Source organism: Puma concolor, chromosome D3 (assembly GCF_028749965.1).
Source record: "Puma concolor isolate L17-30 chromosome D3, mPumCon1.1.hap2, whole genome shotgun sequence".
Lineage (NCBI taxonomy): Eukaryota > Metazoa > Chordata > Mammalia > Carnivora > Felidae > Puma > Puma concolor.
In genome coordinates, this window is record NC_141678.1 from 41187780 (window position 1) to 41204629 (window position 16850).

At 39.9% G+C, this 16850-nt stretch overlaps 1 protein-coding gene across 2 annotated transcripts in view; it reads left to right on the top strand.

Annotated features, from left to right (window-relative positions):
- The window catches only part of LPIN2 (lipin 2), an 86532-nt gene that overhangs the window by 62099 nt on the left and 7583 nt on the right, over positions 1-16850 (top strand). For both annotated transcript variants that reach the window (XM_086682566.1, XM_086682565.1), the window contains exons 5-14: positions 359-466; positions 1148-1274; positions 2110-2455; positions 6947-7046; positions 9980-10167; positions 11902-11995; positions 12439-12508; positions 13381-13470; positions 14701-14783; positions 16261-16405. In XM_086682566.1, coding sequence (XP_086538692.1) covers positions 359-466; positions 1148-1274; positions 2110-2455; positions 6947-7046; positions 9980-10167; positions 11902-11995; positions 12439-12508; positions 13381-13470; positions 14701-14783; positions 16261-16405 — 1351 coding nt within the window. The remainder of the gene's footprint in view (positions 1-358; positions 467-1147; positions 1275-2109; positions 2456-6946; positions 7047-9979; positions 10168-11901; positions 11996-12438; positions 12509-13380; positions 13471-14700; positions 14784-16260; positions 16406-16850) is intronic.

The following is a 16850-nucleotide window of genomic DNA, read 5'->3' on the forward strand; positions in this document are numbered from 1 at the left end:
GCCTGACCTCAAACTCAAACTCACCAACTGTGAGATTATGACCTGAACCGAAATCAAGAGTTGGACGCTTAACCAGCTGAGCCACCTTGGTGCCCCCAATCACATCATTTTTAAACACATTCTTTTCTGTCCTTCCTCTGTTTATTCCGTATTTAAATAGTGATGGCAGTAGTGTATGGTGGGTGGCATGGTGGCATCAGTGAATCCCCCTTCTCCTTCATATTTTTCTTCTAAGAGGATTAGTTATTAATCATTTGGTCTTCTTCATTTGCATCATTTAGACAATGTGTCCGTAGATTTGGAGATATTTTTAAGCTGACAGTGTCATCATTCCTGATTTTGTTTTTTTCCTTCACAGAGGATCTTCAAATGCTTCCTTAAAGGAAGATGAATTTAAGGAGCCTTTGCTCTTCCATTCTGGGGACCATTACCCCTTATCTGATGGAGACTGGTCCCCTTTAGACAAGTAAGTATTTTTAAAATTTCTCCATTTGTTTAAGAAAAGATATATTAAATAGGTTTTCTGTTATTTGACAGTAATGATATTTCCTATTTCTCTCATATAGGAGAACTGAATGTGTACTTTTAACATGAATATGGACCTTTTCTCTCAATTATTTTGTTCCTAAATTTGATATGATTTAACCCTCACAATGTTAGTTAGTGTAGATCTGTATAATCTGCATAGAATTTAGCCCTCTACAGTTCTTAAATTCTGATCTTACTGTGTCAACTATTAACTGTAGACGGATAACGTGAAGAAAGGCGCAGTCACACTTTGTTCTGTGTTTAAATCCAGTTTCTCTCATGTATTGATTTTGTTCATTTAACCCATCTTTTCTGTACATTTCATCTCCTGTAAAATTATCTTTGTCATTGGTTTCTTGTGAGAATCAGTAAGGATAATGTATATAAAGTGTTTATAGAGAACCCAGCAAGTCCTCATTAGATCCTGGTTGATGTTGTTTTTATTATTATTAAAGAACTCAAATGGAAGAAATAATTTATATTCCCTTCAATAGGAGTCTTTATACTGGCTGGATAAAGTTGGTATATTCAAGCTTATATTTCCTTTAATGTGTCGAGCTCAGCAAGACTGAAGTTTCTGACTTTAAAGGCATCACATTTTTTTGTCCCTTGTTTACAGCCCCTATTCCCCAACAGCAGTGTGTCCTAAGAGTGATTCAGAGCTGGAGGTGAAACCTGCCGAGAGCCTGCTCAGATCGGAGTCCCACATGGAGTGGACGTGGGGAGGGTTCCCAGAGTCCACCAAGGTACTGATGTTCACTTGCCTGTGGAGTACATCCAGTTAAAAACCTGTGAGGTGTCTCTGTCTCTGAGTAAAGGAGGAGTGGTGATTTCTGAGCCAGTGCCCGTGAATATAAATGATGGTAGTGCCCTCGTGTGGTCACAGAAAAGAAATCCAAAGTTAACATTTTTCATAACTGTTTGCAGCAGAGGGATTCCAGCATTATATTGTGTGTTTCTAGTTAGTAATGTTGATTGCTAATTAACATTTTAATAAGGAAAATCTCAAAGGTACCTAAAGGAAACTAGGATTTCCACACTGAAGTTTTAAATAGGAAATTGATTATGAAAACTTTTTGCCAGCTCATAATGAAAGAATTGGAAAGATACATTACTTGAGAGAGAAAATGTTTAGTCCCTGTAAGTTTATAAAAAGTATACATTTGCTTATATGTGTAATTTGCATGGATACTTGACTACCCACTTTTATGCTATTTCAACAGAGCCTTGAGGTAGTTCAAGCAGGGCTAACCTTTCATGTAGCACTCAAGTTTTCTCCCTGAAAGGAACATTCTTCCTCTTGGCATCTAAAAATTGTCGTAATTCCTTAGTCTTCTCTGGTGCTTAACTCTTCATAGTACAACAGTTACAAATAGATCTCTTGTAAATATCATGATATTGAACAAAATGCAGTTATTTTTCCAGCTTCTTAATTATGAAATATGTCACACACATAAAGTAATATACTTACTGAATGTTATGAATAAAATGAATACGTTTACCTGCATCCAGATTAAGAAATACGTTATAACAAATACCTTTGAAAATAGTTTAATTTTTAAACAATTCACCTTTTTTTAGGTCAGCAAAAGAGAGAGATCTGATCATCATCCTAGGACAGCTACAATTACACCATCAGAAAATACCCACTTTCGGGTAATTCCCAGTGAGGAGAACCTCATAAGTGAAGTTGAAAAAGATGCTTCCATGGGAGAAACGGTCTGTACCATAGTGAAACCCAAACCCAGAGCCCCGTGTAAGCAGATGAGCAGTGCAACTTCTGCTGCAGAACTTCTCGAACCTCCCCTGGAGCCTCCTCAGATTTCATCTATGTTAGATGCAGACCACCTTCCTAATCCATCATTAGTGGAGGCTATCTCAGAATCAAAACCTGCAGCTAAAGTAGACTCACCATCAAAGAAGAAAGGTAATCATTTGTTTAATTTGGCGTCAGGTACTGCAAATTTAGATGATAAATTATTTCAGTGTTTCAAATGATACTCGATGGCTGCCTTTGTATTTCTACTCCCTGATCAGAACTTATCGTACAGTTAGGATCACTTATTTAATAGGGCTTCCCCGCTGCACTCCAGATGCCACTGGAGCAGGATTCTGACTTCCTGTTCTCCCCCGACTGCTGCTACTCAGTGTGCCCTTGGGAAGCAGTTATTGAAAAAATTAATGAGCATGTTCAAATTAGTTAATGCATAAAATTAACCACTTTACTGACTAAACGTCAATAGAGTGAAGTGAAATCCTAAAAAATTACATGTTGAAAAAGAAATAATTGGATGAGAGAAAAATGTTTTTACCTAAAGCATCTGGTTAGTTGAGGCCAGATTAAGTCCTTTTTTCTAGTAACATGGGATATAAATAAATGTATGCTAATTATTAGTGTTCTCTTTTTTTCATTGATTTTTTTCCTCTAAAATAGTTAAAAGATGGGGTCCAGCTCTTGGCTGCTCAACAGCTGTGTCTCACTTTTGGAAAACAAGTTTAATAAATCAGAATATTCTTACTATTTAAAATATAAAGTTGTCCATTGATACTTAGTACAGTAAGAGCCAGAACATACTCATTGTCTGAACACTGGCCTTGGCCCTATTTTTATGGAAGTAAAGCCTTACTTAAAAATTGAAAATACCCACTGTCACATAATAGCCAAATACCATATTCACTTTTTTAAAAATTTGAACACGAAAAGTTAAATAATCACAAACTGACTTAGAAAGTACTACAGGTATGAACCTTCAGAGTCATTCAGAAATAACTTATTGAAAATAAAAGAATTTGACTGTCAGGGGTATTTGTGGCCAAATATGATCATCCAGGTAATGATCCTGCTTAACTTGTGACCTTCTTTTTTCAGAGCTCAGCACTTATGCAACCAGAGGCCATGTATTCTGCTTTAAGAAATGTTAGGGAGGAAAATCTAGTTTTCAGGGTGAATGTTTTGTATTACACTAGAAAATAACAACCCCTGGGGCGCCTGGGTGGCGCAGTCGGTTAAGCGTCCGACTTCAGCCAGGTCACGATCTCGCGGTCCGTGAGTTCGAGACCCGCGTCGGGCTCTGGGCTGATGGCTCAGAGTCTGGAGCCTGTTTCCGATTCTGTGTCTCCCTCTCTCTCTGCCCCTCCCCCGTTCATGCTCTGTCTCTCTCTGTCCCAAAAATAAATAAACGTTGAAAAAAAAAAAGAAAATAACAACCCCTATTGCTAGCACATAGTGACTGGAGGAAATAATGACCCTATTCCTAGCACATAATATAGGAAGTGACTAGATAGAGATCGGGACACTGAGCGGTTTCCACCATTCAGTTGGGTTCATTCTCCACCCCCACCCCTCGTTTTTTATTATGTAGTTGTATGCATCTTTGCTTCCTTCCTCGCTTTCTCTGTCTCTCCACTCACACAGATAACAGTTTTTTATTGTTTAAACCATTTGAAAACATTCAAAAGCATTTTGAGATTTCACCTTTAATACTGTAAGACACATCTTCAAAGAATAAGAACACTCTCTGCATAACCACAGGACAATTGTCATCTTGAAGAATTGATATTCATGTTTCCCCAAATGTACCAAGAAAAGCTTTTTAGCTATTTTTCTTCTAAACCAAGATCTCATCAAGGTTTACATGTTGCATTTGTTTTTTGTTATTAACCTTTTTTATTTAGAATGGTGCCATCCACCCATGTTCCCTCACTCCTTTTTTCCCCTCTGCAACCATGATACTGACCTTTTCAAGAGTCTGGCCAGTTATTTTGTATGCTTTCCCATGTTTTGATTATATTTGTTAGTTTTTTTCAAGGTGACATCCCCATATTTCCTTAAACTGGAAGTTAACTCTAGAACAACAGTTCCCAATAGAAATGTAATGTGAGCTGAATATTCATTTTAAATCTTCAGTCGGTTAAGTGTCCAGCTCTTGGATTTGGCTCAGGTCATGATCTCAACAGTTCGTTGGTCTGAGCCCTGCATCAGGCTCTGCACAGGCAGCACGCAGCCTACCTGGGATTCTCTCTCTCTCCCTCTGTCTCTGCCCCTTCTCCACTCAGGCTGTCTCTGTCTCTCTCAAAATAAATAAACTTTTAAATAAATAAATGAGCGAAATTAAGTATAGTAATATATTCTGAGCTAGTAAGCCCAAACTGTTACAATTTTAACATGTAATCAGTATAAAAATTGAGATATTTTACATTTTTTATAGTAAATTTTAGAAATCTGGTGTGTGTTTTACACATTTTTAAAAAAAAAATTTTTTTTTAATTTTTTTATTTTTTTAATTTTTTTTTTCAACGTTTTTTATTTATTTTTGGGACAGAGAGAGACAGAGCGTGAATGGGGGAGGGCCAGAAGAGAGGGAGACACAGAATCGGAAACAGGCTCCAGGCTCCGAGCCATCAGCCCAGAGCCTGACGCAGGGCTCGAACTCACGGACCGTGAGATCGTGACCTGGCTGAAGTCGGACGCTTAACCGACTGCGCCACCCAGGCGCCCCTAAAAAAAAATTTTTATGTTTGTTTATTTTTTGAGAGAGAGAAAGAGTGTGAGTGAGGAAGGGGCAGAGAGTGGGGGACACAGAATCCAAAGCAGGCTCCAGGCTCTGAGCTATCAGCACAGAGCCTGACGTGGGGCTCGAACTCACAAACTATGAGATCATGACCTGAGCCAAAGTCAGATGCTCAACCACCTGAGCCACCTAGGCACCCCCTGTGTTTTACACATTTTTTTAAACATTTTACTTTTATTCTTTAGTAAAAAAAAAAAAAAAAAAAAGATAAAGCTCAAAGATATAATAAATGATTGGAGACTATGAAAAAAAATATGAGAGTTACAGAGAGAGAGGGAGGCAAGCCATGAGACTCTTAATACTGAGAACAAACCGAGGGTTGATGGGCATTGAGGAGGGCACTTGTTGGGATGAGCACTGGGTGTTGTATGGAAACCAATTTGACAATAAATTATATTAAAAAAAATAAAAGTAAAAAAAATTTTATATACCTCATTTTGGACTAGGACACTTAAGTGCTTAGTAGAAACGTGTCACTGGTGACTTACTGTAGTGGGCAGTACAGACCTAGAGGCTTAATTAAATTTGGGTTAAACGTTTTTTTTTTTAATTTTTTTTTTTTTTTCAACGTTTATTTATTTTTTTTGGGACAGAGAGAGACAGAGCATGAACGGGGGAGGGGCAGAGAGAGAGGGAGACACAGAATCTGAAACAGGCTCCAGGCTCTGAGCCATCAGCCCAGAGCCTGACGCGGGGCTCGAACTCACGGACCGCGAGATCGTGACCTGGCTGAAGTCGGATGCTTAACCAACTGCGCCACCCAGGCGCCCCTTATTTTTTGAGTTAAAGATTACCCATGGAATATATTGAGTACTTCATAGAGCATCTCATAATGTCCCAGTGTTAGTGATTCTAAATGTGATCGCTTGTTTAAGGTGTTACCTTCCAGATTTATCCATTATAAGCGATTTTTGTCCTTTTGCAACCTGAAGGTAATTCTTGGTGATCCTTTGGTACCATGTGACTTTCTAGCAACCCTTCCCTCATGGTTTTAGAATAAGGACCACTTTCTCAATGCCAGTGATTTCATCAGGTTTGGTCATGCTTATTTATACTGTAAAAAAACGTTATCATCAAATATAAATAAATGACTTAGGAGCTAGGATTATTCATGTAAAAGCAGATGAAGGAATAAGCATGTTTAGGCACCTGCATGGCTCAGTCGGTTGAGCATCTGACTCTTGATTTTGGATTAGGTCATGATCTCACGGTTTGTGGGTTTGAGCCCTATGTCTGCTTCTGTGCTGACAGTGCAGAGCCTGCTTGGGATCTCTCTCTCTGCTCTTCTCTGCTCATGTTCTCATTGTCTCTCTCATGTTCTGTCTCTCGTGTTCTCTCTTTTCTTCTTCTTCCTCCTCTCTCTCTCTCTCTGTCTCTCTCTCTCTCTCTCTCTCAATAAACTTAAAGTTAGTTGAGGCACCTGGGTGGTTCAGTCGGTTAAGTGTCCAACTTCAGCTTAGGTCATAATCTCAGGTTCGTGAGTTCGAGCCCTGTGTCAGGCTCTGTGCTGACAGGTTGGAACCTGATTCAGATCTGTGTCTCCCTCTCTCTCTCTGCTCCTCCCCTGCTCACACTCTCTCTCTCTGAAAAATATTAAAAAAAAATTTTTTTTAATTTAGCATATGTTTATTGTGCAACTGTATGTGTGTAACACCAAATTTCTCCTTCTTTGGCATGGATGGTTGAGAACCAACACGTAGGAAAACATTAATTGACACCTTTACAAATAAAACGCAGTTTGAATCATGATTGGTCTTATCGTTTGCAAACCTTTGTTTTGTAGCAGAGTTGTAAATGAAGAATAATTTAAACTCTTACCTCCAGTGTGTTTTTCTTATAAAAAATAGGTGTCCACAAGAGAAGCCAACACCAAGGACCTGATGATATTTACCTGGATGACTTAAAGGCTCTAGAACCTGAAGTTGCAGCCCTCTACTTCCCTAAAAGGTACTGTATTTCTTAGATGTTGAAAGGTGAATAGCTGTGAAATATAATGGCTATATCTAGAGCAAAACACTGAGAAAAAAGAGCAAAGTGATGATGACCTTTACCCAAGTTGGATGATTGCTTCAGATTTGGGGAAATTCAGAAATTGTGTGGTGTTTGAACTGTAGTGATATGAAACGAATAATTTACCTGTTTATGAAGAAAGTTTTAGTACAGTGAGAAAAGGTACATTACTTAAGTCTACGTAAGGGTGTACCAATGGTTACGACTTCAGACTAGCAAATCTTATGGTCATTAATACAAACTGAACATGTTGGGGGAAATTCGTTAGCATTATTTCATTTATTATGTGTTTTAAAGGTAATAATATCTTTACTCAAAAACATTTTACAAAGAATGTCCTCCTTCAGTGAGTCTGAGCTCCCAGGCTTTTTCTGAACTTGGGCTGGGCCTCTTGAGTCCCCATTTCCAGTTGACCTGTACACCCCACATTCCCTAGACCTCTTACCGTTTGTCACCCTTTCTTCTCCCCTCTCAGTTTCTCCCTTTTGAATAACTAAAACCTCAGATATGCTGTATTTGTACTGTTTTCCTAAGTTTATTTCCATCCTTCAGGATATTCTATTATAGGACTCTGTGATTACAAAAAACAATTTACTTTTCCCATAGAAAGTATGGTTTGAAATACTGAGCCATAGGCACATATTATTAAGCACTTCTAAGTAAATTATTGAAAAACTTGTTACGTTTTTAGTTAAAATAGAAACATGGGATTAATACGAAGATATTTAAATTTTTTATGGATATTTTTAGAAGGTCCTTAAAACACCTTCCTAGCTCTCTGCCCTAAATTTGTCTCAAAATATCTTCTTCACATAAAGGAATAGTTGGGTTTTTAAGGTGAAAGAATCGGAAGTGCTCCAATTTTTTTTTTCAATAAGAAAGTTAAAATGTAAGCTATCCTAGAATTATCACTTTCTTTCACATTTCCCAGTCCTTTATTAGTGTTCCAAAGATCAAGTTCTTAGTCTCCCCTTTAAAAAATGGGGAGTAATTAATAAATTTAAAATGAGGAGAATAACTCATGCAATAGAACCTTACTGTGCTCTATAAATTTGACTGCCTAATGTCATCACCTGTTCACCAAATTAGCTTATTCCCTCCTGACCCTACTGAACAAATTATTTCTGGAGACGTTTCATAAATACTTAAAGATACTAAGACTGTTGTAAGGCTTCTAAGCATTTGTTTTGTTAATTGTCCCGATCCTGTCATCTTGACTAAGTATCCAGTATTAATAATATAGCTAAACTTCAGTCTAAACCACATCACTCCTTTGGATTTGGTGACATGTTGAGTCAGATGGCCTCCTCCATCTATTTAGGGGTCACTTTGCTTTGGATCACGCTAACTGCTCTGACAAAACACAGGACCTCAGTGGCTTACCACAATAGAAATGTATTTCTTGGTCATACTATGCTATTCCAGTGCTGGTGTTTGGTGGGAGGCACCTTGCACACAAGGATTCAGGAGCATAAGCTTTTTTCCATCTTGAGGCTCCACCATTCCCTTAGGGCCAAGACTGGGAAAAGAGGGAGGCTCACACAGGGGAGTTTTCAGGGGCTAGGCTTGGGAAGGGCACAGCACACCCCTCTGTCCACATCCAAAAAGTCAGTCATGGTCATGTGGCCACACCTCACTATAAGGGGACCTAGCCATGGGCCCAGGAGAAAGAGGAAACACATCACAGTCTTCTATTCATGTTTTCCCCGGGGTCATCCCTGCTCCCTGACTCCATAACTGCTGCTTTACGTTGGCGTTTTCACCATTTCCAGTAAGAACATTCTGTTGATCTAATTAATTTCAATATTGTGGTATGAGTGTGCATGGCTACTAAGAAAGAAAATTTTCAGAAACCTAAATCTTTCATTGTTTCAAATGCAAAACATAATAGCTTTGGAAACTGCTTTCTATTTATGACCTGTCTGTACTCTGCTGCCACCTACTGCTCAAATTTGAAGGTTTTTTTTTTTCCTAAAAGTCATAAAACTTTGATGGATCATATTAAGTAGGCTGGCTTTTTGAATAAAACAAAAGAATTTGAAACTTCTAGAACATTTTTTCAACATGACATTAAGTATCCTTTCAAAGGGTGTAGAGCAGTAAACATTCATGAATAGGAAACTTAAGGTACCATTTCCTTGTTCTTTTGGATTGAGATTTATGCTCCATTACAAAGTTTCCCTTAGGATCATCTTCTAAAACCTGGCTTCTGTGACTTAACATCTAGAAAAATGAAAATATTGAATAACTTCACCTTTTTAGTCCTAACCCTTGCTAGTTAGTGTAACAATAGTTTATTTCCAGTTTATTTCTCAAAATGTTTTCAAGGTAGGTCTACCATCCTGAGACTTTCCTCTTGCTTAATTTCTTTGTTCTATTTTGTGAAGTAACAGTTGAATTTAGAAAGGTCTAGACAACCCTGAACTACAGTAATTTTCTACAGGATGTGTACAGTACCACAGCTTTTTCTAGGAGGTTAGGATCAAAGGTTTCCAAACATCAGATTTTTCTTAATTACTCTGTCATTTTCATCATGGAAATGTAAATAAATGGTTATGACTCTTGGAATCCTTTAATTAAAATAAAAAAGGCTGTAGTTGAAAAGTTTGTCTTACTGTGAATGGCTGTAGTGATTTTTGTGACCTGTTTACTGTATTCACAGTTAATTCCTCAGCAGTGCTATTAAGTTATTTTTAATGTCATTTGTGATAGAGTCTAAACTCTAAGGAAAGCTGTGTCTTCAGGTCAATCTGTTCCTTTTTTAAGGGGATATATTATTTGGTTCAAGCCCTCAGAGAACCCTGTAGTAAGCCAGGAATACAAGAAGTTGTAATAAGGCAAATCCTTTTCTCCCCATCCCCTGCCCACAGTGAATCGGACCCTGGCTCCCGGCAGTGGCCTGAGTCTGACACGCTCTCTGGCTCCCAGTCCCCACAGTCCGTTGGAAGTGCGGCTGCAGATAGCGGCACCGAGTGCCTCTCAGATTCTGCCATGGACTTGCCTGATGTCACCCTCTCTCTTTGTGGGGGTCTCAGTGAGAACGGAGAGATTTCCAAAGGTACGCTGGGCAATCATGCCCCTGTCTTCACTGGAGAAAGCAGCCTGGTCGTTACTTGATAGAAAACTTGCTGTTCAGCCACTTCGGGGTATTAAATTCTTTAACGATCTTGTGCAGGTAACAGGTATCTCCCTTTAATGTCAGATAGCTCCTCATTTAAGGTACCTCATATGGGGTGACCTTACATATAAATGGCTCGAGTAAGTTCGTGTGCCTCGAAGGCTCTCATTTCACATGGAGAGGTGGAGAATTCTCAGGCTGCCCTGTTTGTGGAGCAGCCAGGGTCAGCTCATGCTGTGTCCCACTTTCTCATCTGTAAAGTTGAAATGTGTGTGGACTGGGGCCCAGCTGCCCTCCTGGAAAGCACTGAGCCTTAGATATGAGAGTAGGGCTGAAGTTGTGGAAAATTAATTGTCCACTGAGGAAATAGTCTTTCTGGCAAAAAGTAGAAGGGGTTACTTTCTGTCTCAATCTTGAGACTTGGCCCTGGAAAGTATAGTTGCTGAAGAGAAAGGAAGAAGCTTAGCAGAGGCAATTCAGAGGACTCCAGGGTGGGGTGAGCACTCGGGTGTATCTTTCCCCAAGTTCTTTGGCCTTTTTGGTTTTACCTTCCTTTGTACCTAAACTCTTCTTAATATTTTCTCAGTTTGGCTGGTGGCCTTTGATTGTCCTCTAAGGAAAGAGTTTCCTTCCACAACTGGTATCATCTTTTGTCTTCTCTCCCCCTCAGAGCAGCTGAAGGCCTGAGTTTGGCAGACTTGGTGCCCTGAGAGTCATAATTGTGCTTTCCTGAATCCTTCTCTTTTTCAGGTCACAAGGTGCTCATTTTGCCTCTTCTCCATCTCTTAATTCTATTTGTTTTATTTTTTGTAAGAAATTAAGAGCAGGTTATAGTCAGTAGCTCTTAATCCTCATAAGTCTTCATTTTAAAAAATACAAGTTGGGGTGGAATGGAAAGTACACAGTTCTATAAACCATAAAATATACACTTAAAATTCTGGGTACTTAGGTAGAGTTTGTTATTGGAGGAGGCAGAAATGGCAAGTAAACGTAAATAATCTACAAATCACCAGGAGGAACAGTCCTAGTGAGAAATTTCCCTGTTAGCCTTGATCTGTTCAAATTCACGCAGAATCCTCATTCATTTCTCAAGAATTTGGGGTTCATTTCTTGGCTGATCCTAAGCCATAGTGTGGTGTGTATTTATTAGGTTTTTTTTTTTCTACAAGCAATTGTAAAATGTTTTGATTGTTTTTCCTAATGTAGCATGCCCTGACAGCTGTAAGATCCCCATGAATATTCCCTAGTTATGCAGTTGCCTGCCTGCCAGTAATGTTTGTCTTTGTTAAGAATGAAACTACAGTTTTCATTAATTCTAGAGAATGTGTGTGCACACATGTGTATCTTCCTTTCTCTCTCTCTGGCCACCTCTATAGTCTGTTTTCCTGAAATTCTGTGGCATATCCCTTTTTCCTGTGTTGTTTTTGTTGTTGTGGTTTTGTTTTTTGTTTTTAATTGTGGGAGGAGTGGTAGAAGAGGGGAAGGATAGAAGAAGGAAGTGTTCTTTATTGTCCTGGATAAAAAAAAAATGATATTTTGCTTTTGATGAATATAAAAAAAATTTTTTTAAAGGACGCATTTTATCCTTTAGATCCTTCAACGCAGAGTATTGTGATATTCTCATTTAGAAATTTACGTAATATCTAACCAAAGGATCATTATTTTACATTGCAGAAAAATTCATGGAGCATATCATTACTTATCATGAATTTGCAGAAAACCCTGGACTTATAGACAATCCTAACCTTGTAATACGGATCTATAACCGGTAAATACTCCTGCTTTTATAATTGCTAAATACTCTTCCAGGGTTTTTTTTCAAAGTGCTCTTTTTAACTATTCTAGTTTTCTTGTTATAAAATGTGCCATCACATATAAATGAGCTAGTGGGCAGTGACTTTGAAATGAAAATGACGCCTCAGCCTTTTTTTCTTTTTTTTTTTTTTTCAATGAAGCATTGAAATGTTATTCTGTCTTATAGATTTTACTACTTCTCTGCTCAGAGAAGTTTGGCTTGAAGCAGAGATCATTCATGTGGGGAAAAAATTTAGCTGATCGTCTCTTCATTGAAAAGAATAAGGAATTTCATGTTGTTTCTGTGCCCCCATCCTCTCCTCTTTTTCCCTCCTTCCCTTCCTCTCTACCCCCTTCTCTTCTCTCTCCCTCTCTCCCTTCTCTGTGTAATGGTTTTACACAATTTATTTCTCACAGTTACTATAACTGGGCTTTGGCTGCTCCCATGATCCTTAGCTTGCAAGTATTCCAGAAGAGTCTGCCGAAGGTGAGATGATCCACCATTTGTTTTCTAAGTATCTACAACATATGGTATTTAGAAAAATTCATATGTGCACACTTCTAAACTAGATACTACTCAAAGTTTTATTTAAAATTAATTTAATATTCTAGCACCTGGCACCCAGGTGGCTCAGTTGGTTTAGTGTCTGACTTCATTCAGCTCAGGTCATGATCTCACAGTTGGTGAGTTGGAGCAACATTAAAAAAAAAAGTTTTTAATGAAATTAGATTAATATTACAGAAGATCCAAAGATTTTTATGTGCCCACTCAAATTATCTCATGCCCCAAATCTAGGAAACTTGCTGGGCTGCCATATCTTTGTCATTTTTATTAGATGTTTATACTGGTTTCTGGTTGGGTATAAAAGTTGAGAGATTTGATTGTTAGCTAAATATGGAATGCATGAAAAGGAATTCCTCTCATTAATATGGAAAGAAGCAGCGGGACGAGGGTGATGTGCCCACCAGAAGTGTGATATTAGTGTGATTGGATAAGATATAGAACCTGTGATATAGAACCTGAAGATTTGTTCTAAATCTGTCAGCGCAGTTGGTCCTCATAACTCATGAGAACATGTTTTCCAGTGGTAGAGAAATGAGAGCAGCACCTACCAGCCCCCTGCTCCTGTTTAGCCAGACCACCCAGTCTCATCCCATAGAACTGCTGCAAAGCCGTGCTACCACAAAAGAGGACTGTCCATCTGTCAGAGGTGTTACAAACTCTGGAGGAGTTGGGAGGTGTAGAGAATGTTGCTCACATTCCATAATAAGGCACTGTCCTGCAGGGGGATGATAGAAAGCAGTTGGGTGTTTTGTGACTGACAGATGACTAGACTGACCCAAATTGATTGTTTCCAGGCCACAGTCGAGTCCTGGGTCAAAGATAAGATGCCAAAGAAATCTGGTCGCTGGTGGTTTTGGCGTAAGAGAGAAAGCATGACCAAACAGGTAACGGACCCGGAGAGGTAATTTTTTTCCATGGGCTGAAAAGAAGCAAATTTTTCATTTTTTCAGAAAACATTTTTGCCAAGCACAAGAAAATCAATTTGGGCTTATAATACTGTCTTACGGTAATTATAGCTGCCATTTATGAACAGTTTGATGTGCAGGTACTATGCTAGATGCTTTACGTACATTACCCTTCACCTTTACTACAGCCCTTCAGTATAGATGTTTGAGTTCCCATTTTACAAGTAAAGAAGCTAGGGCACGAAGAGGTGAGGTGAGTTGACCAAACACGCATAACTGGTGAAGGACAGAGCTAGGGTTTGGCCAAGGGTTCAGCTCCAAAGCCTCTTTCCCTTTGCCCACCCACTATATTACCTTCCAGACAGAAGCAAGAGCTTGTTCTCCTACCGAGGAGGAGGCAGTGGGGGCGGCGGCATGGGGAACCTCTGTTCTGTAGTACTGGTGTCCCTGGAGCAGACCGAATGAATGTGGACCAGTTGTATTATAGTCTGTGACTTGAAATGGTGCTCTTTTAAAAGTTTTTACTTCTGGGGGCGCCTGGGTGGTGCAGTCGGTTAAGTGTCCGACTTCAGCCAGGTCACGATCTCGCGGTCTGTGAGTTCGAGCCCTGCGTCAGGCTCTGGGCTGATGGCTCAGAGCCTGGAGCCTGCTTCCGATTCTGTGTCTCCCTCTCTCTCTGCCCCTCCCCCGTTCATGCTGTCTCTCTCTGTCTTAAAAATAAATAAAAAACGTTGAAAAAAAAATGTTTTAAAAAAAAAGTTTTTACTTCTGGGGCACCTGGGAGGCTCTGTCAATTGAGTGTCCAACTCTTGATTTGGGCTCAGGTCATAATCTCACAGTTCATGAGTTTGAGCCCTGCATCGGGCTCTGCAATGACAGTACAGAGCCTGCCTCGGATTCTCTCTCCCTCTCTCTCTCTGCCCCTCCTCTGCTCTTGCTCTTCCTCAAAATAAGTAAATAAACTTTAAAAAAAGTTTTTAATTGTTTTGTAGTGAACAGCTTTTGCATAACAGCATATGACTTCTGTCTCAGATTTCTGTCCTTTGGCTCAAAATAGAGAAAGGCTGTTTCTTAAGCATTTTCAAGTTAGGGATTCAGAAAACCATTTTGCTTATTGCTAGAGAGGGCTGCTGATAAATTTTTACCTGTCAGTCTCTGGGGGCAGGTGGGGAATAATTGCACATCGCCATTGCTGTCTTATTGTTTTAGCTGCCAGAGGCCAAGGAAGGAAAATCCGAGGTACCGCCAACCAGTGACCTGCCATCAAGTGCAAAGGAGCCAGCCAGTGGCAGGTGGGGCACCCTGTCCTTCCTCCAGACTCACAGCACTTGCTCACTCACTGCTTTTTAGCCATTGTATTCAAGCTGATTTTGACAATTTTGATTAATTTTTGGTCAGAAACTTCTTTCTCATAGGGACAACCATGACCATAAGTGGCTTGTTTGTGCCACTCAGAAGATAATTTCTGCTTTTCTAAAAATTATAAGCAGTTTAGAGGAGTAAATACACCCATCACTGCTTTTTAAATGCCTTGCTCCCATCCTGGAGCCATGGAATCAGATGCCTGTAAAATGGAGGCCTCTGAGAAAGGGATCTTGAGGAGTCCTAAGATGTGCTATCCTCGGTGTCTCCGCCCTCTAGCTTCCTATCCGACACAAAAGGGAGATGCAAAAGAATTTCAGAGGAAGCCTAGTGGGCTCAGTTGATAAAGCATGCAACTCTTGATCTCGGGGTCATGAGTTAGAGCCCCACATTGGGATAGAAATTTCTTTAAATTAGGGGCACCTGGGTGGTTTAGTTGGTTGAACATCTAACTCTTGGGGTTGGCACAGGTCATGATCTCACAGTTGCGGGTTGGACTCCCAGGCTGGGCATGGAGCCTATTTAAGATTCTCTCTCCTTCTCCCTCTGCCCCAGCCCCACCCCTACTCACATGAGTATACACTCTATCTAAAAAAAACAAAAAACAAAATTAGTGTGGGTCCTTTTCATTTCTTGGAAAATGTAGCCCCTCTTGGATATTTGTATTGGCTGGCCCTGAAAGGAGGTGCCACTATGCACCTTGTTCTCATTTCTGCTGTTCTTCTACTTGCCCAGCCAGACTTTTTCCTTCTCCTCCTGCTCCAGCTCTTTAATTCAGCTGCTGGTCTGAGCCTGAGCTTTCATTTTCTTGCTCTTTACCCTCTTCTTTCAAAAGGGGTTTATAGGGCACTTGGGTAGCTCAGTCCATTAAGCATCTGACTCTTGATTTCAGCTCACAGTTTGTGAGATTGAGCCCCAAGTCAGGCTCTACACTGACACCATGGAGCCTGCTTGGGATTCTCTCCCTCTGTCCCTCTCTCTCTCCACCTTGCCCCCACCCCCTCACTCTCGTTTGTACTCTCTCTCAAAATAAATATTTTTTTTAAAGGAAGGGTATATAGAATCCTTTTTATTAGTTTTTTAAATTTGTATAAGCAACTATATTTTCTACGGTTTGTTATCTTTTGAAATGTATGTTGTCTTTTCAACAAGAGTCAGTAGACCTAGTGGCATTCACTGGTCATAGCAGAAAATAATCAGTCATAGCCAGACTGCTGGCTAATCATGAGAGGGAGAAGGTGGCCTTCTCCCTTCATGATGTGAATACTCAGGCACTGGAAATCGAGTGAACAACTCTTCCCTTCCCCGGAATGGATTTAGGATCTCTTTGTTTCTTTGATCCTAAAGAAAAGCTCTTGTCATTAAAATGCCCTGCTGCCTCTTCAGTAACTGGATTGCTGTTGATAGGCCGGCTGAGGATGACTCATCCAGTGATGAAGGGTCACAGGAGCTCGAAGAATCCATCAAAGTGGACCCTGTTCCCACAGAGCCCCCAAGCCATGGCAGCACAACCTCCTATAAAAAGTCTCTTCGACTCTCTTCAGACCAAATTGTGAGTCCTGTGTGATCCGTGTGGATCCAGTCAGATTACTTTAGTAACTGTTTAATTGGACATGCTTCTTGCACCACCTCAGACTTCTACTTCAGTCTCTGAGAGTGAACCAACAGATAAGTATTTTTAACCTTCTTCCCAGATGTACCTTACATAGCCAGGCCATCACTTTTTTTTTTTTTTTTTTTTTTTAGGAGCCACAACAACAGAGAAATGTCATTTTCTTACTTAAATTCAGTTTCCTTTTTCCTGTTGGTTTCCCATTCCCTTTCACACATTTTCAGTATGAAATGGTCTCGCTGTGCCCTAGGGCGGTCGGGTGTGGAGGAAGAGCAGAGACATTTGGTTTTTTGGAGAATCAGAAAAATTTCTTAGAATTCCAAAACACCATTCAGGCAGTGGCTCCCTCAACTCTTTGTGAACAAGCTATGCACGCAGCACTGGG